Consider the following 23,890-nt stretch of genomic DNA (forward strand, 5'->3'; position numbering starts at 1 on the left):
AGTATGACCAAAATGATTGTTTGAACCAAACAAATATGGAAAAACAACTACTTATGTTTAAACAATGACTAGAAGACCATAGCTGATAAAAATGACATAAATACAAATTAATAAGTTATAATGCCATAAAGATCTCACCTTCAGACACACCAATTAGTAACAGCAGCACAGCCCCCATGTTGAGCATCTCGACCTCAGTGTGGTCTCAGTGGAGTCCAGGACTTGAGTCTGTTCACAGGAAAACACAACCCAGCCCATATGAGGCACACCTGTCATTGCAAAAGTGGAAGTGGTGCATCCGCTGAGCAAACTTTATACTCACCACAAATGAACTAAAAGGGCCAATACCTTACTAGGAAACACAGTTCTGTTAAACAGTACTGTGTTACTGGGCATCTTCCAGGATAATTATTAATAAGAATACATTTGCTATGGGGAAGTAGAGCGAGTGGACTCAAATGCTTGACAAAGAGAGGCACTGACACAGAGGGTCAATTATTAGGGAATTTACTGAGGGCAACAAATAAGGCGGGGAACGGGGCGAGGGTATTATAATAGGTATGCAGAACAGTGCTTTCAAGACTCAAGCTATCATAATTATTTGCTGGTCTCAGTTTTTAAGCAACATTTGGTTGGACTATGGACAAGAACAACAGAGGAAGAATCAAATAATATTAATAACATGTAAAATAATACAAACATTTTCAAAACAGGACTTCAACGAAGTGGCCTTCAGATGCAGAGAGAGAAGTGTCTACCACCCTGAGGCCTGGAGCCACCCTGACCGCCCCGTACTTCACCTCCCCCTCCCCCTGCTCTCTCCGCTGCGCCTGACGCTGGAGCACAGAGACGTCTGCGTAGGTTACATCTTCCGCTTCTGTGGTCTCTGCGGAGAGGAGGGCGGCACGAATGGAGAGGAAGAGCAAATGAGGAAATGAGAGAACAAAAATGATGACTGATAGTATTTAAGTTTCGTCTTCAGAATGACCTCCTAAACTCTGGTCGAGCTTCTGTTCCATTGCAGTGTTCGACCGTAACGTTAGTGCGACATTATACTGCACATACAGTACATTGTTAAGGACGCAGCAAAGGGGATTAGTACCTTTTGAGGTTTTGTGTTCTTTTGCGCTGTAGGCTCCCAATGCTACTATCAGGAGCAGAGCCATCACTGACAGGGAAACAGCTATTATAGGGACGAGCTCTGTGACAAAGAATAGTATGGCACAGTGAACCATGATATTAACACATATTCATGAATAACTATTAATATATTGTGGAGGCGCAGGAGAAGCTTAGCTCCCCCTATGGGCTGATGAGGGACAGTGCAGGCAGGCAGGTAGAATGCAGTTGGTGAAAGTGTTTGACAATCATTATATCACTATCAGCTGCTGCGGTCCAGGGAGTAATAGGAGAATTATTGGAGAATTTTATCATTAATTCATAATTGATTTCCTAATTTCCAATCTTAGAAGATGCCCAGTACCACAGCACTATTTACTATCTTCATTTTGTCCCATTTAGTTCAGTTGTGGTGAGTATAAAGTTTGCTCAGCGGGTGCCCCATTTCCACTTTTGTGAGGACATCCTCATCCTCATCGTCATCCGCTTATCCGGGGTCGGGTCGCGGGGGGAGCAGCTCAAGCAGGGGGCCCCAGACTTCCCTTTCCCGGGCCACATTGACCAGCTCTGACGGGGGGATCCCGAGGCGTTCCCAGGCCAGTGTTGAGATATAATCTCTCCACCTAGTCCTGGGTCTTCCCCGAGGTCTCCTCCCCACTGGACGTGCCTGAAACACCTCCCAAGGAAGGCGCCCAGTGGGCATCCTTACCAGATGCCCGAACCACCTCAGCTGACTCCTTTCTAAGTAAAGGAGCAGCGGCTCTAATCCGAGTTCCTCACGGATGGCTGAGCTTCTCACCCTATCCCTAAGGGAGACGCCAGCCACCCTTCTGAGAAAACTCATCTCGGCCGCTTGTACCCGCGATCTCGTCCTTTCGGTCATCACCCAGCCCTCATGACCATAGGTGAGGATAGGAACGAAGATCGACCGGTAGATCGAGAGCTTTGCCTTGCGGCTCAGCTCTCTTTTCGTTACAACGGTGCGGTAAAGCGAACGCAATACCGCCCCCGCTGCTCCGATTCTCCGGCCAATCTCACGCTCCATAGTACCCTCACTCGCGAACAAGACCCCGAGGTACTTGAACTCCTTCACCTGTGTGACATGTGTGTCTCATATAGGCTGGGTTGTGTGTTCCTGTGAACAGACTCAAGTCCTGGACTCCACTGAGACCACGCTGAGGTCGAGATGCTCAACATGGGGGCTGTGCTGCTGTTACTAATCGGTTTGGCTGATGGTGAGATCTTTATGGCATTATTACTGTTTTAAATCTTTCTGTATTTAATGTCATTTAGTCAGCTATAGTTTTGTGGCTATTGGTGTAAACATAAGGAGTTGTTTTTCAACATTTGTAGGGATAAACCAATTTCGATTTTATTGTATGATAATTCTGGATAAATTGAGTCCATTTATTGTTGAATATCATTAGTCATTACTCTGCCTTTCTCTTTGTGACTTCACCACAATTGGCCCCCACTTTTGTTGTTGCAAAACACAACAGTATTGCCACATTTTATCAGGAGGCTTCTGGGTAGGGTAGGCAATTTCATTTATATGAAAATTATGTAAATCAAATACAATCTTTGATGAAACGTTAAATGTTTCAACATTCAATATATATGAGTGTATTGATGCACTCTTCAATGGCACCCATTGTATTCAAAATGTCCATCCCTCTTATAGTGATGGTAATAAGAGAGTTCTTACAGTAATAGTGAGAGGAGGTCTGTGTATCTCAGTGAGATATATCTCCTGTATTGTTTTATTCTCCTCTGTAAACCTCCAGGTGTGAAGACCTTCTGCAACGCCACACATCACGACCCAGTGCTTTGGCTCTCTGGGAGGAACCCCTTCTCATGGGACCAATGAGATGAGGCAAACACTTCAGCTGTTTTTGCTTCTCTGCCACCTCTAACTTCCCCCTTATGGCTCAGATTGCCCTGATAACACAAACCCTAACAACTAGACTGACAAGCTAGCTAGGGAGCACCAGCAAAGAACGAAACATTGACAGTACAACAGAGACATCAAGGTTTAACCTTCAGTTCAGTAATTTAGTAAACACTGTCCTCTAAAGTGACTTAGTCTGATTATTTTTCCCAAGTCATATTAATAAGTAGGGAGGTAGGGCTTCTGGCAGTGGAGTTTGGACCTGAACCTTTGGGCTGGGACTGCAACACCCTGCCCTCCTCACTGTCTTACCAAAGCTTTTATGACGGTAGACTTCAATTTAACTTTTGTTCCAAACCATTCATCTGATTACTGAGAACAAATTTTAAATGACAGAAGGAAACATTCCACAAACTCAGTCGTATTTATTGGGAGAATTTTTACATGAATGCATAATTGATATCCTAATTTCTTTGTATTAATAATTATTGATTTGAGGGATTATGAGATTATTATGGGATCTTAAAAGATGCCCAGTAACACAGATCTGTTAACTGTCTTCATCCTAATAAGGTATTGGCCCTTTTAGTTTAGTTGGGATGAGCATACATTTTGTTCAGCGGTTGCTCAACTTCCACTTTTGCGATGACAGGTGGGTCTCAGATAGGCTGGGTTGTGTGTTCCTGTGAACGAGCTCAAGTCCTGGACTCCACTGAGACCACACTGAGGTCGAGATGCTCAACATGGGGGCTGTACTGCTGTTACTAATGGGTGTGGCTGATGGTGAGATCTTTATGGCATTATTACTGTTTTAAATCTTTATGTATTTTATGTAAATTAGTCAGCCATAGTTTTGTAGGTTTGGTTTAAACATAAGTATTTGCTTTTCAAAAATGCTTGGGTTACACCAAAATCTCTCTCATTGTAAGTCAGTTCTGGATAAAAATGCACTTATTGTTGAATATCATTCATCATTACTCTGCCATTTGCTTTGTATCTTCCCCACAAGATGACTTCACCTTTGTTGTTGCAAAACACAACAGTATTATCACATATTTTCAGGAGTATTCTGGGTAGGGAATTTCATTTATGTGACAATCATATGGAAATTATGGAAATCAAATCAAAATTGTAATTCATTTTAAAGTTTAGTGTAGTTCTAAAGAGTTTTTGCGCTCGCCTTTGGAGCGCCCAACCTCTAGTAGTAATTAAACCCATAGCATTAATGTGAAAAAAAAAGAACAGTCGATAATGTAACAAATCGCTGAGCGCATAATATAATAACAATTAGCCTTTAAGGTTACAACGTATAACATTTGTTCACCACAAATGACTCTTAAAAGCAAGGCCAATATTTAAAGATCCCATCATGGCATGAAATGATCACTTTATGAGGTTTTCTAACATTAATATGAGTTCCCCTAGCCTACTTATGGTCCCCCAGTAGCTAGAAATGGCGTTAGCTGTAAAACGAGCAGTAGGTATCCTGCTCTGCCCTTGAAAAAAACAAAGCTCATAAGGGCCGATTTGGAATTTTCCCCGACTGTCAACTCGTCATACGGGTCCATTTTACCTCCCCTTCTCCGCTTTGCCCGCCCAGAGAATTTGGCCCGCCAATGAGACAATGAGCTACGACTGTTGTACACTTCTTTGTTATTTGGATAACCAACCATTCCACTGTTGGTGTTATGGCGCATATCAAGTTGGGTTCTCTGACGTCTCTGATATTTCCACAACGAGACTCGTAGTGGGGGTTACCTCAGACATGGTTGAGAAGGAACTGGGGGTAAAAGGAACTTTGGCTTTGACTCCCTGAAGTACATGAACCGCGAGGCACCACCGTTGTGAGGCACCACCGCCGCTAGGCCCGCTGCCCGCTGCCCGCTTCCGAGGCGGTGGTGCCTCGTCAACCGGCAGCGGAGCTCCGGTGGGAGACAATCGCGGGCAACAATCCCTTTCTCCTCCATGTCTCGTTTCAGTCTACTTCAGATTGATGCCGTGATAATATATTTTATATAATATCGATATCTATGTATAATAAGATATTATTTAGATATAGAGCTCCAGGACTCCCGCCAGAGCACCCTGAGTGTTCTAGAATATTTACAGAACACGGCCAAAGGCTGTGTGCGCCTCGCCATTGCGAAACATCCACGGTAAAGAGTGTGCATGGTACCCTGGCCAAAAGCTACTCAGGGCCACACCCCCACCCTCCTCCTTGACCCGCCTCTCTCCTCATTTGCTTTAAAGCTACAGACACCGAAACGGCGCGTTTGGGGAAAGCTCAATGTGCGACTGGCTCGTAGTGGCTGTAATTCTGCACCACGGCTGAATTTCGGTAACGTCTTCAAATACTGTGTTAGGGGCCCACTAATACCTATATTAAAGCATCCATAAAGTAGCATGCCATGCAGAAGCGTCATCAACACGCCCACTGAAGTGGTGTGAGAAATACTGACTTTGTGCTCCTCATTCACATATGAGGAGTACCCAATGCTTCCCGCTCCCTCAGATCCTCTTCCTCTTTACACCTGTCTGTCCCCTCTGCCCTTCTCACCACCATGAGGCCACAGAGCATTCAGCCGCTCTGCTCCCCGTCTCTGGAATGCATTACCACCCGAACTCAGAAACATCAATTCATTTCCACTTTTCAAATCACATCTCAAAACTCATCTGTTCAAAACAGCCTATACCACTTGATGCCAATTACTATGTCTGTGTTATTACAATTTCTTTCTTTCTTTCTTTTTAATTGTGTTCCCTTCAAATTACTTTTGTGTACCTCTGTCCGGTGTCCTTGAGTGCAGAGAAAGGCGCCTTTAAATAAAATTAATTGTTATTATTATAAGGTACAGTAATTTACATTTCCTATGGAGATAAAACTACCTCAGGGGTGGTTTTGTTCAGGAGATTGTGTGTGTGTGCGGTGTGTGTATGCAGTGTGTGTTTGGCTTTCCGTGTATGTTTGTGCGCATGTGCATGTGTGTGCGGTGTATGTATGCAGTGTGCATATGCGTGCTTGCGGTGTACGTGTGCGTTCGCGCGTGCTGTGTGTGTGTGTGAGCTGCAGGATGCTTGGCACATGCGCACATGATTAACTTGAGTAACTGGTGCGACAGGCCTGCTATTATAGTAGTAAGATATCGTCCCCCTCTTAAAGTAATGGCCTAAGTCACCTTTTTGCCAAAATAATTTTCTTGCCTAAATCAGCTCTTTGTGATGCTAGCCACCTCTGGTAAAATCCCCAACATCCTCAGTTGAACAGATCATGTGATCCTACCCGTTTAGTGTAATGGCCTATGTCAAGAGTGTGAATTAGGCCAATTTATTTTGCCTAAGTCACTAGACAAGAGTGACTTAGGCAATTTTATGAGCGTTTCAAGATGGCGGCCACTTCCAAAAAAAAGAAAGTCTACCAAGCTAGTGAAGTTATTGCCATGATGCAGGACTCGTTCCATACTGGTAAGTGACATAGGCCTTCCCTTCCTCATGGTCTGTTACAGTAGTGGGAAAAAAAAGAAATGCACTGTTTTGCCCTCACTTATTACAGAATTAATTTGGCCCAAGTCAAGTTCAAAATTTAGTAAATCACAAAGGCATGTTCATAAATTGGCCTAAGTCATCTTATCCTCTTATGTTACACAATTGACTGACATCATTATTTGTATATCAATAGTAATCTATTGTCATAACCTTTGTGTTTGAAATGATTCATAAATATCATATACTCTATATATGGTTCAGTTTTTTCTGTTTTCTGAACAACTTGAAAATATGACTTAGGCCATTACTTTAAGAGGGTGACGATATCAAATGTTCAACCTTCAACATGAGTATAATGTTCCACTCTCCAATGGCACCCATGTGTATCTCAGTGAGATATATCTCCTGTATTGTTTTTTGTCCTCTGTAAACCTCCAGGTGTGAAGACCTTCTGCGACGCCACACAGCCACACATCACAACCCAGTGCTTTGGCTCTCTGGGAGGAACTGTGGAGGTCCAGCTGCCTAGTCACTCCCCACATGAGCATTCCTACACACTGAAGAAAGAATATTCTGTGATTTGTTGCAACAGCAGAACGACAGTAAACATTCGATATTCATTTAATGACAGTACTGGAATATTTACTATAAAGGACATCGACTGGTCAGACAATGGTACATACTCAATGGAAATACGTAATGCTGCTGGAATGATAGTAGCATATACAACATGTTATTTAACCATTCAAGGTGAGCAACTATATCTTATTTCAGTAGCATTAGTTATTGGTAACCACGGTTACAGATGATAGGAAAACAACCGGTTTTAGCTGCTTTTTCCCTCTCATCATCATTCAGGATTCATTAAGGTCATTCAGGATCATTTAGACATTAACCTCTGACTTCATAGCTCTTAAAGAAAGACTGCTTGCTCTCAGGCTTCATGCTAACATGATCAGTAATGTCACATTATACTGTACTTCATGAATGTTTTAAGGCCTTTTCTAGGTACTCTTTAAACAATCACTCTGCCCATATGTTATCATTGCTTTCAACATTTTGTATAACATAAGGTTTCTGTTCAGTCAAACTGTGAGACTCACCTCCTCTGTACAATCATTCTGAGTTGGGCGAGGTGGGGCTGCTTAAACCATCCATCATCCTCTCAAATTCCACATACCGGTACTAGTCTATTCCATCACATGATTATCGACATTAACTGGAATATAACAAACCAAAGTCCATCTGTATGTGATTCCCTTAACTCTCATGTTGACATAGCTTTCAGCCAGCCGATAAACTGCAACAGCACAATAGAATCCCTGATATTAGTTATGGATTTTGGTTTAGGTGGGCAACCCAACGCTATTCGGTGTCTGTCCACCCCTATGAAACCTTTCTGGGGAGGAGTTGAATAACCTCGGACTAACTTTTTATTTTCTTAGTCCCAGACCGCACCCCGTTCATCGTTCGTCCTCTGACGGTGATGCTGCTGCTCCTAGCAGCATTGGGAGTCTACTGGGCCCTAAAGAAGAAGAAAACCTCAAGACCTCGAGGTACCAAGTGTCTCTTTGGGTCAACTGTTAAACACAAGCTTTACTTCCCGTGCTGTTCTCTCATTTTCAAATGTTCTGTTTGTTCAGACATCGCGCTGTCCTCCATGGCGGTAGATGATGATGTGCTGTACGGTAACGTCTCCGGGGCGACCGGGAGGGCAGGGGGAGAGTGAGGGGGAGTACGGGGCGGTCAGGGTGGCTCCAGGCTCCAGGCGGACGCTGGAGACCAATGTGGACGAGTGTGTGTACGCTCAGCCCCGGAGGACGAGGCCCTGAGAGCTGTCAACACCCAGAAGGACGCGTAGATAGCTTGATCCGTAAAAGCAATATTCTGCATTCGTAACTCCTAACATATTATAACTGCTATGTATTTTATACTATTCTGCATGTGTAATGTTATTTCATTATAACTAGTATTTTACACTATTCTGCGCGAGTCACTTGTTTGGATGCATATCTGTATGAAATGAACTATTTTTGAAAGGCTGGCTGGTATTTTATCTTTTGTGTTCTACATACATTCTTAAGGTTAGAGCCATGCAAATTGATGCACATAGGCCTAGACACAATACACACACACCTACACACACAATTTAAATGCACTCGTATTTAAGGTCCCATGGCATGCTACTTTATGAATGCTTTTAATATATCTGTTAGCGGACCCCTAATACAAGAAATTCAGCCTTGGTGCAGAATTATAGCCACTACGAGCCAGGCCCACAATGAGCTTTCCACAAACGTGCCGTTTTTTAGAGGCGGGTCAAGGAGGAGGCTGGGGGCGTGGCCCTGAGCGGCTTGCGGCCACGGTACCATGTGACTGTGTTTGGATGTATCAGAATGGCGAGGCGCACGCAGCTTTTGGCCGTGTTCTGTAAAAATTCTAGAACACTGGTTGCACCGGTGGGAGTCCTGGAGCTATGTATCTAAATAATATCATATTATACATAGATATCTATGCCTCGCGGTGCTGGTGCCTCGGCAGTAGTGCCTCGGCAGTGGTGCCTCAGCAGCGGGCAACGGGGCTCCGGCGGGAGACAATCCCTTTCTCCTCCATGTCGTGGTTCATGTGCTTCAGGGAGTCGAAGCCAAAGTTCCTTTCCCCCAAATTTCTTCTCAACCAGGGCTGAGACCTTGGCATTTTTTCTCCCTGAATATACAGCAAAGATAATGTATTGTACATCTGATACGTTGTATTCTCACATGTAATATTACATATATTTGCAAATAAAATACATATTGATGAATATATAAATATATTTGGAGAAAATAAGCACTGGCAACTGGTAGGCCAACTTTATTTCAATTTTATTTATTCTAGTCCAGATTAATTTTTCAAGTAAAATGAAACAGCTTGAAAAAATAAGAAATGATAACTATTGCTTTTAAGAAGGGGAAAATATAAAACCTCACATTAATAATTGTTATGATGCCCAAGAGACAATCTTGTGCATAATGCACCTTCTTGACCTAAAAGAGATTAAAAACAGTCCATAATTTGTTACGCAAATGCTCAAATGCTGACACATCTGCAGATAGTCAAGGCCGTTTCATGAGAACCAATGAAATGAGGCAAACACTTGAGCTGTATCAGCTGTATCCCCTTATGGCAGATTGCCCTGATAACACAAACCCTAACAACTAGACTGACCAGCAAGGGTCCACCAGTAAAGAATGAAACAGATCTCTTCACATTGACAGTACAACAGAGACATCAAGGTTTAACCTTCAGTTCAATCATTTAGCAAACACTGTCCTCTTAAGCAGCGGTCCCCAACCCCCGGTCCGCGGACCGGTACCGGTCCGTGGGTCATTTGGTACCGTTCCGCAGAGAAAGATTATTTATTTATTTATTTATTTATTTTATTCACTTCGCAATACTGTCACTCTTTTACATGCCATAAGTCTATATGCAGTTGTTAGATTGCACATAACATGTTTGCATTTTTGGCAACCTCTGCGCAACATAACCCAACCACCCCCCCGCCCCGGTCCGTGAAACTTTTCGGAGAATCATACCGGTCCTTGATGCTGAAAAGGTTGGGGACCGCTGCTCTAAAGTGACTTAGTCTGATTATTTTTCCCGAGTCATATTAATAACTAGGGAGGTAGGGCTTCTTGCAATGGTGTTTGGACCCTGAACCTTTGGGCTTGGACTCTGTCAAGGGGTAGAATGTCGAGCGGCCTTAGGGTTAGCACAAAAAGGCAGTGGTGAAGCAAAAATTACTTTTATTTCCATTTTCTTCTCACATAACAGAGCATATACAGAGAGCACATGGCCTAGCTTCCGCCTTCTAGCTCGCCCTCCCGGGACTGACACGGCTCCCTTATGGAGTGGCGAAGTCACGCCCCTTCCGGTAGAGCTCATGGGACCTATGAGATCGAAAAATATGAATGGGTGTCAATGGAGAGAAAATAATTATTTTCTGTTCCCAGTCTTTATATGCCCTGGATTACACATATGTTGTTTGTGGATTTAAATGATAATTTTTCATGCAAAGAAAACTAAAAATGTTCGTGAAGAAGTTTGATAATTTTAGGTTTTATGTGAGGCCGCTTTATGAACTACAGCTCTTCGCTGCTCTCGACGCATATGATATACGTCACCACACCCGCACTTGGAAATCGGCACAGAGATGGTGATCTCTCTGCTCCACTTCACCACTTTTTTTCAAGGCAATAAAAGCATAGAAAGAGGTGAAAACCACTATAAGTCGGGGCATGTGGAGAGTTTTAGTTATGTGCCATCTCTATGTGCTATCTCTGTGAGTGGTAAAAAGGATTATCAAACTTCTTCACGAACATTTTTAGTTTTCTTTGCATGAACAATTATAATTTAAATCCACAAACAAAATATGTGTAATCCAGGGCTTATAAAGACTGGGACCAGAAAATAATTATTTTCTCTCCTTTGACACCCATTCATATTTTTCGATCTCATAGGTCCCATGAGCTCTACCGGAAGGGGCGTGACTTCGCCACTCGGCTGACCCGAGATTGGTACATACCAATCCCTCAAATATCGGCGGGGGTGTTTACATATCAATCAACTAAATATGCTTCCAAACTGGTCAAAACAAACGTATCTTCAATTAATTAAACTACAACACCTTAGTTATTATTCGTGCGTGCATACCCGCCACTACTTACAAAGTATATGTTCAAGCAAAGATAATTGATTTTGCGGAGACGCAACGGCGTCACTCGCGCACGCCCCTGCACCATATTGCTGTCCCCAGTCGGGCGCGCGCTTCCTAGAAGCCGCAGGGATCGCACAGCTGACAACGGCGGTGAGCAGTTCTCCTTTTTACCACTCAATAAGCAAACCCGCCCACAATCGCATAATTCAACAAACCCGAAACAATATGCAGAAACTTGATTACTGGTGAATACTCTTGCCCGTCAGATAAATGCCCCGGTGCGGCCTCAATACGGACGCGTGAGGACGCGCCAATAGCCGCGTCATCACAGACTCCAACACCCTTCCATCCTCACTGTTTTACCAAAGCTTTTATAACGGTAGACTTCAATTTAGCTTTTGTTCCAAACCATTCATCACATCACTTAACATTTAAATGATACAAGAGAACATTTCACAAAGCCATTATTCATAATTTCTTTCCTATTTTCTTTCTATTAATAATTATAAGATTATGGGATCTTTGAAGATGCCCAGTATCACAGGGCTGTTTAACATTTTCATCCTAAGGTATTTGACCTTTTAGTTCAGTTGGGGTGAGTATGAAGTTTGCTCAGTTGCACAACTTCCCCTTCTGCGATGATGTGGGTCTTATATAGGCTGGGTTGTGTGTTCCCATGAACAGCCTCAAGATAGTTATCGTTTTGTGGTTATTGGTTTAAACATAATGGGCCCCATCTTACACCCAGCGCAATTGACTTTCTACTCCTGTATCGTTGCTAGTTTGCACCCGGTGCAAAGCTGATATCCCCCCGCAATTCAAAACCGTCAGAGTCATCAAATTGTGCCAAATGTATTAAACTGTAATCAGACAACCCAGTTATATGCTATAGACCCTAGGGTAGCTGTGGTATAAAGGCCAGAACGAATTACAAATATGTAAAACTTCAATGTTGAAAGTACAGACCGTCGTGATTTCCATTGAAACGTTTGGTGCGGTGAAAAGCCTTCAAAACGAGAGTATGATATGGTAGTATAGCCATTAATATGTCGTTTAAAATAAGAATGAATTTATTGTCAGTGCATTTTACAATGCAGCAAAATTATATTATTAGCTATTCCAGTAAGGTGCCTCATTAATCATAAACTAAATCCACCCTTTATACATTGCAAACACACACACACACACAGATGTATATCACAGGTGACATCTTTCATGTCAGCCCCTCTCTTATCATTCCTGTAAGCATCCATGAACATAAAAGCCACTTTAAGGCAGTAACCTTTAATGCTTGTTTAGTGCAGTGCTCGTTTAATGCTGTGTCATTCGTTGTCATTGTAGATAGACATGTCTTCAGCAGTGTTCAGGCTGACCGAGTCGCAGCAGTCGGTCCTGCGGGCCTCTGATGCGGCGGTGGCCTTCACCGCCCCCACGGGGTCATGCGGGCCCCAGGCTCCCGCCAGGGCTAAGAAGCCGGAGGAGGTGGAGAAGGAGGCCCGAGCCCACGTCGTCTCCGGGAGCGGTGACCCTGGTGGGAACCCCGTGCTGGTGCTGGGCTGCCACAGCATCCAGCTGGGCAAGTACCGGGGTCAGACCACACTTGGTGAGATGTTTCTGGCAGCATGTCGGCCGGGGACCCCACATGTTTAGGGGCGCCCAGAGGAACAATCGACACGCGAAGAAGGCAGCCGCCGAGGCGGGTGGCTGAGAGTAGTTCAGCCGGGGCTGGGGGGGGTCCCACCACAGCTTGAGGTCCGTGGTGAGCTTGAGGGACCCCCCCGCTGTTCTGCCTGAACAGCGCCCGGCCGATCCACTCCTGCTCCTCCCCGGTGAGGGCTGTCCGCCAGCCCTCAGGCAACCGGGTCTGTGAGGAGGATGAAGACAACACAATCAAACACAACGTGAGGAGGCCAAGTCGCTGCTACACACAGTCTGACCGTCGTCTCCGCAGAGTCGTGTGTCCGGCGTGAGTACAATGGGCGTGTGTCTGTACCTCAGCCCGAGCAGGAGTGGGCGGTGCCGGCTGCTCCACGTCGCCCGTCGTCGTCGTCGTCTTCCTCCTCTTCTTCTTGGGCTCTGGTGCCAGGGTGGCCTCCGCGCACGGCGTCTCCTCCCCGCACGGCGTCTCCTCCCCACACAGGCAAATGTTACCATGCGACACGTCCAGTGTGGGGCCAGTTACCCATTTCTACGTCGGTGAGCATCCGGATCAGCTCCTCGTCCGTCACCTCTGTGGTGGGGGGGCGGCGGAACCGAGGGGCGCAGGTCTCTGACGGAAGACACCGCTATGGGGGGGGGGGGGGCAACGGTTAGTAAATCGCATACACTCAACCTCTGCTGTGTGAAAGAGAAAGAAAGAGCTACCTACCTGGAACTGCAGGCAGTGCTGGTGGGGTCATCAGTCTCCTGATCCGGGCCTGCAGCTCCCCTGGGCCCATCGGACGCCCACGCACAAGGGCCGAGGGGTGGGGCCGCTGCTGCTGCTGCTGCCGCCGCCGCCGCCACCGCCACCGCTGCTGCTGCTGCTGCTGGCGGGCGGAGGGGGTGTAGCAGCCGCCTCCGCCGACCGCTCCTTGTCTCGGCCCAGAATGTACTTTATGAAGACGTCCATGGCGCTCCCAGGCTGCGGTGTCTTCCGCCGTAGCCACTCGACGTAGCTGCAAGACAACGATCCAGGAGTTGACACGCTTATAAACATGTCACAGCACCGTCTCCACTGTCCTTCACCACAATATGACTTACGTCTGACGCTCCTTCTCCTTGAAGTAGTACAGGTCCTTCAGGGTGGCCTCCTTGAACATCCCGAAGCCAACAAGCGCCTCGCCCCCGCCCGGGCAGGGTGGCACGAGCCCGGGCCTCCTCCTGCACCCGGCGGAACTTGAGGTGCTCCGCAAAAGCGGAGTGGGCGCAGGAGTAGCGGGCGAGGCTGTCCTTGTTGTCCATGAGCGAGCTGTCCAAGGCACTCGTCTCCCGCTCCCGCTGGTGACTGGCGACCACGTGATAGGCGTAGCCCACGTCGTTCTCCAGAAGCCATCTGAGGGTCTGACCCTGGTACTTAGCCCAGCACCAGCATGGGGTTCCCAGGGTCACCGTCCCCGGAGACGACGCGGGCTCGGGCCTCCTTCTCCACCTCCCCCGGCTTCTTGGCCCTGGCGGGAGCCTGGGTCCCGCGTGAAGGCTGCCGCCGCATCAGAGGCCCGCAGGACCAACTGATGCGACGGCGTCATCCTCAAATTTGCAAAAGACATCTACAAAACAAATGACACAGCATTAAACGAGCATTGCATTAAACGAGCATTACAGTTTACTCCCTTAAAGTGACTTTCATGTTCATGGATGCTTACAGGAAAGATAACAGATGGTATGGAAGGTTGGAATGCTAATCGCCGCGCAATCTGTTTCAATGGGAATCGCGACTCTCCGTAATTTCAACATTAATTTTAGCATATTTATAATTCGAAATTCGTCCCAGCCTTTATACTACATACACACTATGGTCTATAGCATATAACCGAGTCGTCCTCTAACATTTTAACGCATTTTTCACGATTTACCAGTACTCGTTTTCAAGGCTAACTGCCGCGCAATCCGTTTCAATGGGAATCGCGACTCTCCGTAATTTCAACATTAATTTTAACATATTTATAATTCGAAATTCGTCCCAGCCTTTATACCACATACACACTAGGGTATATAGCATATAACCGAGTCGTCCTCTAACATTTTAACGCATTTTTCACGGTTTACCAGCTCTCGTTTTCAAGGCTAATCGCCACATCCTGCCTTATCATCGAATGCAGAGATAATGGCTGACACACGTGGAAGGTTTTCCTCGAGCTGATGCTGATGCGGGGTTGCTGATTGGGCGGGCGAAAGTCCAGGGGAAGATTTGCGGCTGACGATTGGCTGAGAAACAGTGAGCAACGCAGGACAGATAGATTATAATTATTATATTACAATAACGCCATTTATTATCGTCAATTTATTGCTTTATATATATTTATAATCCATTTGCTGTGAGTGTTATGACTTCATTGAAATAAACCGACCATTTATTATTATTCTTTTGATTATAATTATTATATTATAATGCCATTTATTATTGTCAACTTATTAATTAACTTATTAATAATATATTTTTATAATCCATTTGCTGTAAGTGTTAGACTTCATTGAAATGAACAAACCATTTATTATTCTTGTGGACTTTTTGCTAAAGAAGAAAGAAACAAACAAGGGACAAGCATGTTGCCTAGAAGGAGAATATATTTTATTTTATTCAGTCAAATGCAATAAGAAAATAAATTAAAGAAAATAAAAGAAATAAATTGGCTGTGTGTATGCACTGAACAACAAAAAAAAAACTATATAAACTAGCTCTGCAAAATGATAAATATATACAGCAAACAACTCGGGCCTCCTTCTCCACCTCCTCCGGCCTCCTGGCGCTGGCGGGAGCCTGGGGCCCGCGTGGCCCCATGGCGGCGGTGAAGGCTGCCGCTGCATCGGAGGCCCGCAGGAGCGACTGCTGCGACGGCGTAATCCTTATCTTGGCGAAAGACATCTCTATCTACAATGACAACAAATGACACGACACAGCATTAAACAAGCATTACAGGTTACTCCCTTAAAGTGACTTTTAAGATATACAGTACCAGTCAAAAGTTTGGACACCTTCTCATTCAATGGTTTTTATTTTAATTTTTTTTTTTCAACATTGCAGATTAATATTGAAGTCATCCAAACTAAGAAACACATATGGAATTATGTGGGAAACAAGAAAATGCTCCACAGACCAGAATGTTTAATATTTTACATTCTTCAAAGTAACCACCTTATGCTTTGATGACAGATTTGCACACTCTTGGCATCCTTTCGATCAGTTTCATGAGGTAGTCACCTGGAATGGTTTACCCCCCTTTACCCAAGCCCCCACCAGGGCAAGGAAAACTCCCTTGAAATTAGCAAGGAAGAAATCAATGATAATCTTAAGACCCATCTCTACTCTTTTGCCTTTAATTCAGTATAACCTTTCTTTTACCTCATTTTTATCTCATCTTTTAGTCTTTTGATCCGGATTGCATTTATTCATTGCATTTTGGCAATTTCTAGCCTACATTATCATTGTTATTACTGAAAAAATGGGCCATTTGAGTAATTCCGAAAGAGTAGCTCAGCTCCTCCTGGCGTAAACTCTCCTGGTGAACGGTGGTCCAGAACAGCGGAGGAGCGCTCTAGCGGCGCACTCCGCCACTAGGGGGCGGGGTTTCACCGCTGCAGCGGCACACTCCGCCACTAGGGGGGGGTGTTTCACCCAAAACCGAAACTAAACATTAAATAATAAGAGCTACGATATGAAATAAAACTTAAAAGATAGAACGCTTCACGAATTTGCGTGTCATCCTTGCGCAGGGGCCATGCTAATCTTCTCTGTATCGTTCCAATTTTAGTATATGTGATACCGAAGTAACACAAACACAGCCTCTTCCTGAGTTATATACGTAGCTCCACTCACAGACCCAACGCGCTCTATTGGTGTGGAGCTACAGAAGACTCAGACGGACTAGCACGGCAGCCCCCGGTCGCAGCGGACCGGCCCACCGCCCCAATATGTGGTGCGAGGAGGACGTTATGGGTTCAGGTTGTTGGGATTATTGTACTGGAACACCACAGCGCGAGGAACTCTGGGTAGAGCATGGAGGGGACTCCCAGCCGTGGGATTGGTGGAGGCAGACAAAGGACTAATGCCCTAAGGCCCTGTCACATGACACACACCCCCCCCCCCCGCCCCCTCGCCCCCCGCCCCCCCTCCTCTGCATTCCTCCCCCTCCCACTAGTGACGCCCGGGGCTCAGTCGCTGCTATTGACCCAGAAGGGAACGGTGTTGGTTTACACGCTAATGTGTGTGGAACAACCCCCCCCCCCCCCCCCCTCGTACTTACTGCTTCCTGGTGCCGCGGCCGCCGTCCACCAGAGGACCGTTCCTCTCACGAGGCAGCGCAGACCGCGGCTCCAACCCGGTGTTGGTGGAAGAGGTGGCCGGTCTAGGGCTGAGAAGGAACGCTTCAAACTCCATAGACCACAGCCTGTTTAGGGATAGAGTCAGTCTAGCCCTGAATACAAGTCAGACCACTGTATCGCCAAACAAGAACACATACAGCTATAGATTGACTAATACTGGGATCTAATTCTATACATGATAAAAATCAAACATATAAAAACATAAAATACATAATTGGGTCAACTGTAATTTGATTACTGAGAAGTATTGGCCAGAAGAGAGGTCCCATGCTGACCCCTAACACTAGCTTTTTGATTGTTCAATGTTTTTACATTTTTCGAGTGATGTTCAAAAAGCCACCACTAGGTGTCAGCATGCGACCACTTCTGGCTCTCTGAGCTGGTGAGCAGCAGGTTGGATATTCGCCGGATATTCGGTTTTGCAATCGGATTGATCAACACAATTGTAATTCATTACGGGTGTAGTTTGTGGAGTACAGTATAGGACACCGCATTGACCAAGAATTACACAGACATTTAGTCCTATCGACACCTGTGCGAGAACAGCACTTTTATCTACGTTCCGGCTGCACGTCTGTTTTAGGGAGCGTCTACAATTTTCCTCGCTCTGATGCTGTAGTAGTAGGAGACTTGCCAACGTGGGCTGCTACTTGCTACAGTTAACATTTTGCCTATATATTGCATTATGAGATAAAGTGATATTTTTACTCATGTCAATGCTATGAGCTTCTGTAAAAAGGCACTGCGGTGGCAGCGGGACTGTCGGCGGAACAAGTGCAGCCGTCTACATCGTTTGCCAGGTTTTGAGTGAGTGACAGTGAGTGAGTGAGTGAGTGAGAAAGAGAGAGAACACATGAGGACAAACAGACGGAGAGAGAAAGATGAGAAAAAACAAGCTCAGGGACAGGAGAGGCTAAGAAACAGTTGGACTGAAGAGGTAAATGACGACATCATAGGTTAACAGTCAGTGTAATACTGTATATGTCCCCAATGCATAATTGATCTTATTGTTTTGTATTCTTTTTTATTTTTGCAGGTGACACAAAATAGACCACAATGCCCTGTCCAACGCCCTGCTGTGACCTACTGGATACCTAAGGTAAATTATGACATCTTAGGTTAACAGTCAGTGTAATATGAGTCACCATAACTAATCTTTTTGTTTTGTATGCTATGCTTACTTTGCAGGTGACACAATTAGACCACAATGCCCTGTCCCAACCCCCTGTCCCAACCCCCTGCTGTGATCTACTGGAAACTAGGGATGCACCGAATTTTCGGCCGAAAATGGCCCAAAAGCGCATTTTCGGTTTTCGGCCGAAATGCTTTTATCACCGAAACAGAAATTTGTGTTGACGCAAACAAAAAACGCAGCCAGCACACGCTTGTCTGGATAAGCGCCAATATGTCTGTGGTGTGGACGTTTTTCAATGTTTCTGAGAAAGACCCTACGTATAGCGATTTGCAAAAATTGCAATGCCTTGATTTTAATGAAGTTAGTACACAGTCATAGCCATAAAAGCAATGGTACTAGGGTTGTATTATCCAGTATAAACGGTATAAACTTTGAAACTAGGTCAACCGCCATCTTCTCCGTCAACTCTCCTCTCACAGTCGGTGACAGCGTCTGGCAGCGCACCAATTCTCGTTGACAGCGTCTTGTAACGTTCTATATATAATAGTATAATATAATTGTATACATAATATCATGGCCTAAAGCTCTGTGCGCCTCCGGATGGCCGTAGCGCGGGGAGCTCTCGTAGGGATTGGGCTTCGCGGGGTTTGTTTACCGGCGTTGCTATGGTTACCGGTCTTGCGTGTTCCAACTTATTAGGTAGCCTATCTATTAGTTTGTATATATATTTTTTTTTTAATGAAAAAAACACATCAAAAATAAAACAGTGCAAAGACAAACTGCCGAACTTTTACCCTTTTTAACCTAATACCTTATACCGCGGCAACCCTAAATGGTACTAATAATTGTCATAGTAATTTCTTTCGGTGTTTCGGTTTTCTGTTTTCGGCCTTGGTTTCCTCATATTCGGTTTTCGGTTTCGGCCAAGAATTTTCATTTCGGTGCATCCCTACTGGAAACCTAAGGTAAATAAATAATTAACATTTGCATGAAAGAATGATAGTGACTTTTGCCCATCCCTTGTATGGTGTATCTCATTATGCCATATTAGGTACATCAGACCGGTTACTGTTCGCCTGGAGCCCCCAAAGGCCCAAGTTCACCGCTTCCTACATGCTGGGTTTAGTCCGATGATACAACTGAAATCTCAACATCCAAACTTTAGAAAAAATATATATAGAGTAGGCCTACCATAATGTTAACTGTTTCTTTTTAACGGACATTTTCTAATGCGCCAATTAAAATAGATGTATATTTATATCTATATACCCCCTTGGCTTAACAAGGGGGTGCATAAAAGGAACACACCAGTGAACCGTAGTAGCCTACTCACCAAATACTGATGAAGATGTTTTCTCGTTCTGGGTTCCTGCGTTGGTCGCCTGCTGCAGGCCTGCAACCATGTTCAACATATTGTATTCGTTATAAGTGTGTTTGCTACTGCAAGCACATCTAGGCTACTGTTCATCTTAAACATACTTATTCTGCATACTTTCAGCTACAGAAACCATTCAACTATCAAAACGTCCAGCTCGTTAACGGCATGATGGCTATCTCTCGGCGATTTTCAACTCTTTGAACTTTTTAAACTATTGCGCTTTTTTTTTTTAGACATGGTAAGCTAAGTCAATCGGCGGACGGCTCCGCCGTCGCCTTCTTTGACATCGTAACTTGTTCAATTTTCAACGCTAACCTTCGTTTAAACTATTGAACAAATAACACACTTGTATCTTCATTAATCTGAAAAACAAATTTCGATTACCTTTATACTTTTTTCAGAATCACAGTTTACGTTCCATATCGGCTTCGCTTCAGTTGGTCTCAGTTGGTCAGTGATTAGCTGAGGTCAGAACATGGCGGACGGGCAGGTGGCGCTGCCTGATTGGGCGGTTTGTACCGCCAAATTAATTAGGCTACGGACGAAACGCATTCTAGTTTGAACTACTATCACACATTCTCCAAAGCATATCTTTTATATAATGTATCTACCATATTAACCATCTCGATTATATTTTATAATCTTGTTTATGTTGCATGTGTATGCTGTGTCAGACGTGTTCAAGCGACTGTGACTTCAAATTCCCCCCTGGGGGATCAATAAAGTATTTATCTCTACCTAACGTGCATTATTTGAACTTGAGTACATTCCGAGCTAGTGGTTCATTCATGGGTTCAATACCTTGTCATTCTTCACTGAACGTGTACTGACTTTAACTATATATTAATCGAACAACTCCATACATTATCTAAATGCTATGAAAAACCAGCTCATATATCTCACTGTATGAGTATTAATCATTCTCTCCGCTCCCTCTCTGGAATGACGTTGGTTGTTGTGTCGCCTGTTGAATGGTTTAACACTTACAAATGCTCCCCAATATATTAACCATTATGTTTTTTTCTTGCATGAAATAAACGTATTCAATTTAATAATAGGTACTTGACAATTTCCTTTGCAGTAACAAAAAAAAACATTCGGACTTCGCGCTCAGTTCCAAAACAAAATCACACTGACTGTAAAATGGTTGATTATTCTTAACAACCCACAAAATGCAGCGTTCCTATTGGTGTAAGTTCTTCTGTTTTCCCGCTGTGAGCACGAGCGGATGAGGCGCACATTTAAGAATAATTCAAGTTTATTTTATTTCGATTTTTTAAGTTTGGTGTATTTCTCATTAAACAATATCATGTCAGTTGAATGTGTTTTTATTGTATGCCTTCTGCTGAATCAGCTGAATCCCCAATACCATCTTAGTCTGAATTAATTTAGCTTTTATTTCACGAGTCAAAATAGTACAAATTTGCACATGGAGACACACTTAAGTGAAACCAAATTGCCAGTGGTTTCACTTAAGTGTGAAATCAAACATGCATGATTATGCATGTTTAATTATTATCAAACATGCAAAATCATGCACGTTTCAAAGTCCTCTTAGGCTTTCGGTCGTCCGTGTCCAAAGACTCCAGGCGGCTGAAAAGCAGTCCACAATCAGCCCCCAAAGCCCTCCCCTCGAAGGGGCAGGCCATCCCTCGGGCCCTGGGCAGAAAGGAGAGCGCGCTCCAGCTCCTCTCGCCCGGACCCACGCCCAGCCGGCACAGCAGCCGGTGGGCGGTCTCCGGCACGGCGGGCTGCAGCAGCAGGCCGTACGTCCTCAGGCACTCCAGCGCCACATGGAGGAGGGTGTCCAGCCAGCGACGGTCGCCCTCGTCACCCCGGTCCAGCTTCCAGGGCGCGTGGCGTTGCACGAAGCCGTTGGTGAGCCGCACGCAGCCGCCGACGGCCTCCAGCGCCTTGTACGCGTGCAGGGTCTCGTAGTGGCGCCCCACCACGGCGGGGAGCCCGTGCACTGCCTCCAGCAGGCGCCAGTCGTCCGCCGTCGCCCTGCCCCCGGAGCCGGCCGCGAACAGCTCCGGGCAGAAGGGCGGGTAGCGCTGGGCGGGGTTGAGAGCGGGCGCCGTGCACCGGTTCAGCAGGCCGCCCAGCGAGTCGGCCAGCTCGGCGTTCAGCACCTTCAGCACCTTGGCGTCGTTGTAGTCGCAGTCCGAGTCCGGCACGCCCTGCCGCAGGAGGAAGTACCGCAGGCCGTCCGTGCCGAACCGCCCAGACTTCTCCACAGGGTCGACCACGTTGCCCACGCTCTTGGACATTTTTTTACCCCCCACCGTCCAATGGGAGTGCACGCAGATCGTCCGTGGCGGCGGTAGCCCCGCCCCCAAGAGAAAAGCCGGCCAATAGATGGCGTGGAACTTTAAAATGTCCTTCCCTATGACGTGGTGGGCGGAGCTCCACCACTGTGCGTGGGCGTCGGGGTAGCCGGCCACGGTCAGGTAGTTGACCAGGGCGTCCAGCCAGACGTAGACGGTCTGCTGGGGGTCGCCCGGGACCGGGACCCCCCACTGGAGTCGGCTCCTCTGGCGGGACACTGAGAGGTCCGGCAGCTCCTCCTGCAGCCACTGGAGGACGTCCTGGTAGAAGCGCTCCGGCTGGATGGCGCCGGGGTTCCCCCTCAGCCAGGCCAGCAGCGGGCGGCGGAACGCCGACAGACGGAACATGTAGTTCTCCTCCTTCATCCACTCCACCTGTGGAGCGGGCGGACACAAGCGCGTGAGTTTGGGAGGATGAGAGGCCAATAGGGCACTTTTATCCAAAGCGACACACAATAATTGCATTCAACCATGAAAAAACACACACACACACACACAAAGAATCATGGGTATATCAAATTATTCCGATTAGCATATTGCTTCAAGTACTACACGTTAGAAACAAGATGGAGGATGTATTTATCTTCCTTTTCATTAGCCAAGACATAACATGCCAACAACTTGATTTCTGATGTTGTCCCATTAAGGCAGCATACGAAAGGTGGACTTCAACAACAATGCATTGCTTGATTCACAGTTTTCCTCCTGTACCTTGTGCCCACTGTCTAGGGAGATCTTGATGTCCTTTCCCGAGGAGTCCAAGGCGTCGGCCACCTGTGACGGCGTGAGGAAGCTCTCGTCCTGCATCGAGTACCAACCCTCATAGCTCCCCTTGTAGATGAGCCCTTTGTCCTGCAGCACTGTCCAAAACCTCTCCACAGCCCGCCGGTGAACCGGGTCGCTGGTCCTGATGTAGTCCGTGTACGAGATGTTACATTGGACGAATAGACGTTTAAATCTTTCAGACACATCGGTGCAGAAGATGAGCGGATCTTTGCCTGCAGATTCGGCTGCCTGTTGGATTTTCAGGCCGTGCTCGTCGGTGCCTGAGACACAGAAGGACATGGAGCATACACATTGTAAACATGACACAACAGTCATTGCCCATAGCACACTCATGACATCATTAGTATTGTTTAGTCAAGCAACATAATTACAAAACCATGCTTGTTTAGAGCGTTACCTGTAGAAAACTTTGACTTGAAGCCTTGAAGTAGTTTGTATCTGTGCAAACAGTCTGCGGTCACGGCCGAATACAAATGTCCTAGATGCGGGGATGCGTTGACATAGAAGATGGGGGTAGTGATGAAGAAATGCTCTTCATCGCTGGGGGGGGGTGTGCTCATGTGCCTGACATCCAACCTGTGTGGATAGCCTTGGTATGTGCTCATGTGCCCCACATCCAACCTCTGTGGACCGGCTTGAGGGACATGGCATTGTGCAAATAAACGTGTAGACAACCTTGGTACCACACTATAGTTTCGAATGATAAATCGGCATGGGTTCCTCATGTTGACATACCAGACAGTGATCCCATGAACTCAAGTAGATCCAGTCAGTCAGTATGACAGTTCCCAGTCTCCATGCATGAATGGACGGGGTCCCGTAAGCACTTAGTGGCCAAACCGTTATCTTTTGAGCAAGGCATTTCGTGCCTGACACCAGCCAGTATCGCCGTTACAGGTCGCAGAATATTTTTAACGAATAACTAAGAACCTGACTAGAGCTACACGTGAGATGTTTCCTTGTCAAGGTTAGATCAGTTTCCGGTTTTGTAAGGGCAACGTTCCCTCGACCAATGAAATTGCTCCATCGTCTTTAAACCCGCCTTTGAACGGTAACC

The 23,890-nt window shown here is 45.8% G+C and overlaps 2 protein-coding genes, 1 long non-coding RNA gene and 1 other non-coding gene across 4 annotated transcripts in view; all 4 read right to left on the reverse strand.

Annotated features, from left to right (window-relative positions):
* LOC115552098 (uncharacterized) overlaps positions 1-1,196 on the reverse strand; it is a 120,511-nt gene extending 119,315 nt beyond the window's left edge. Inside the window, exons 1-3 of the mRNA XM_030367869.1 lie at positions 1,103-1,196; positions 701-886; positions 139-228 (exon numbers count right to left, since the gene is read on the reverse strand). Coding sequence (XP_030223729.1) covers positions 139-187 — 49 coding nt within the window. The 5' untranslated portion in view covers positions 188-228; positions 701-886; positions 1,103-1,196. The remainder of the gene's footprint in view (positions 1-138; positions 229-700; positions 887-1,102) is intronic.
* Positions 1,197-15,434: 14,238 nt separating this feature from the next.
* LOC115552111 (uncharacterized) lies at positions 15,435-20,192 on the reverse strand. The gene is made up of 4 exons (XR_003978279.1): positions 20,105-20,192; positions 19,676-19,735; positions 17,129-17,272; positions 15,435-15,756 (listed from the first exon to the last, which is right to left on the reverse strand). It is a non-coding gene; the product is annotated as an uncharacterized LOC115552111 (long non-coding RNA).
* LOC115552932 (U6 spliceosomal RNA) lies at positions 16,554-16,659 on the reverse strand. Its single transcript, XR_003978410.1, has one exon. It is a non-coding gene; the product is annotated as a U6 spliceosomal RNA (small nuclear RNA).
* Positions 20,193-20,966: 774 nt separating the features above from the next.
* Positions 20,967-23,878, reverse strand: mars2 (methionyl-tRNA synthetase 2, mitochondrial). Its single transcript, XM_030367880.1, has 3 exons — positions 23,231-23,878; positions 22,759-23,093; positions 20,967-22,422 (listed from the first exon to the last, which is right to left on the reverse strand). The coding sequence occupies exons 1-3, from the start codon at positions 23,556-23,558 to the stop codon at positions 21,253-21,255; spliced, it is 1,833 nt and encodes a 610-aa protein (XP_030223740.1). The 5' UTR covers positions 23,559-23,878; the 3' UTR covers positions 20,967-21,252.
* Positions 23,879-23,890: the final 12 nt, after the last annotated feature.

Source organism: Gadus morhua, chromosome 10 (genome assembly GCF_902167405.1).
Source record: "Gadus morhua chromosome 10, gadMor3.0, whole genome shotgun sequence".
NCBI lineage: Eukaryota > Metazoa > Chordata > Actinopteri > Gadiformes > Gadidae > Gadus > Gadus morhua.

What these genes read in the sequence shown, in the direction of transcription:
- mars2 (XM_030367880.1), bottom strand. Translation starts at nt 23,558, where the DNA reads ATGAGGAACCCATGCCGATTTATCATTCGAAACTATAGTGTGGTACCA. An exon ending in CAAGTCAAAGTTTTCTACAG is followed by an intron (nt 23,094 to 23,230) that starts GTAACGCTCTAA and finishes TCTGTGTCTCAG; the next exon opens with GCACCGACGAGCACGGCCTG. An exon ending in CCCTAGACAGTGGGCACAAG is followed by an intron (nt 22,423 to 22,758) that starts GTACAGGAGGAA and finishes CCCGCTCCACAG; the next exon opens with GTGGAGTGGATGAAGGAGGA.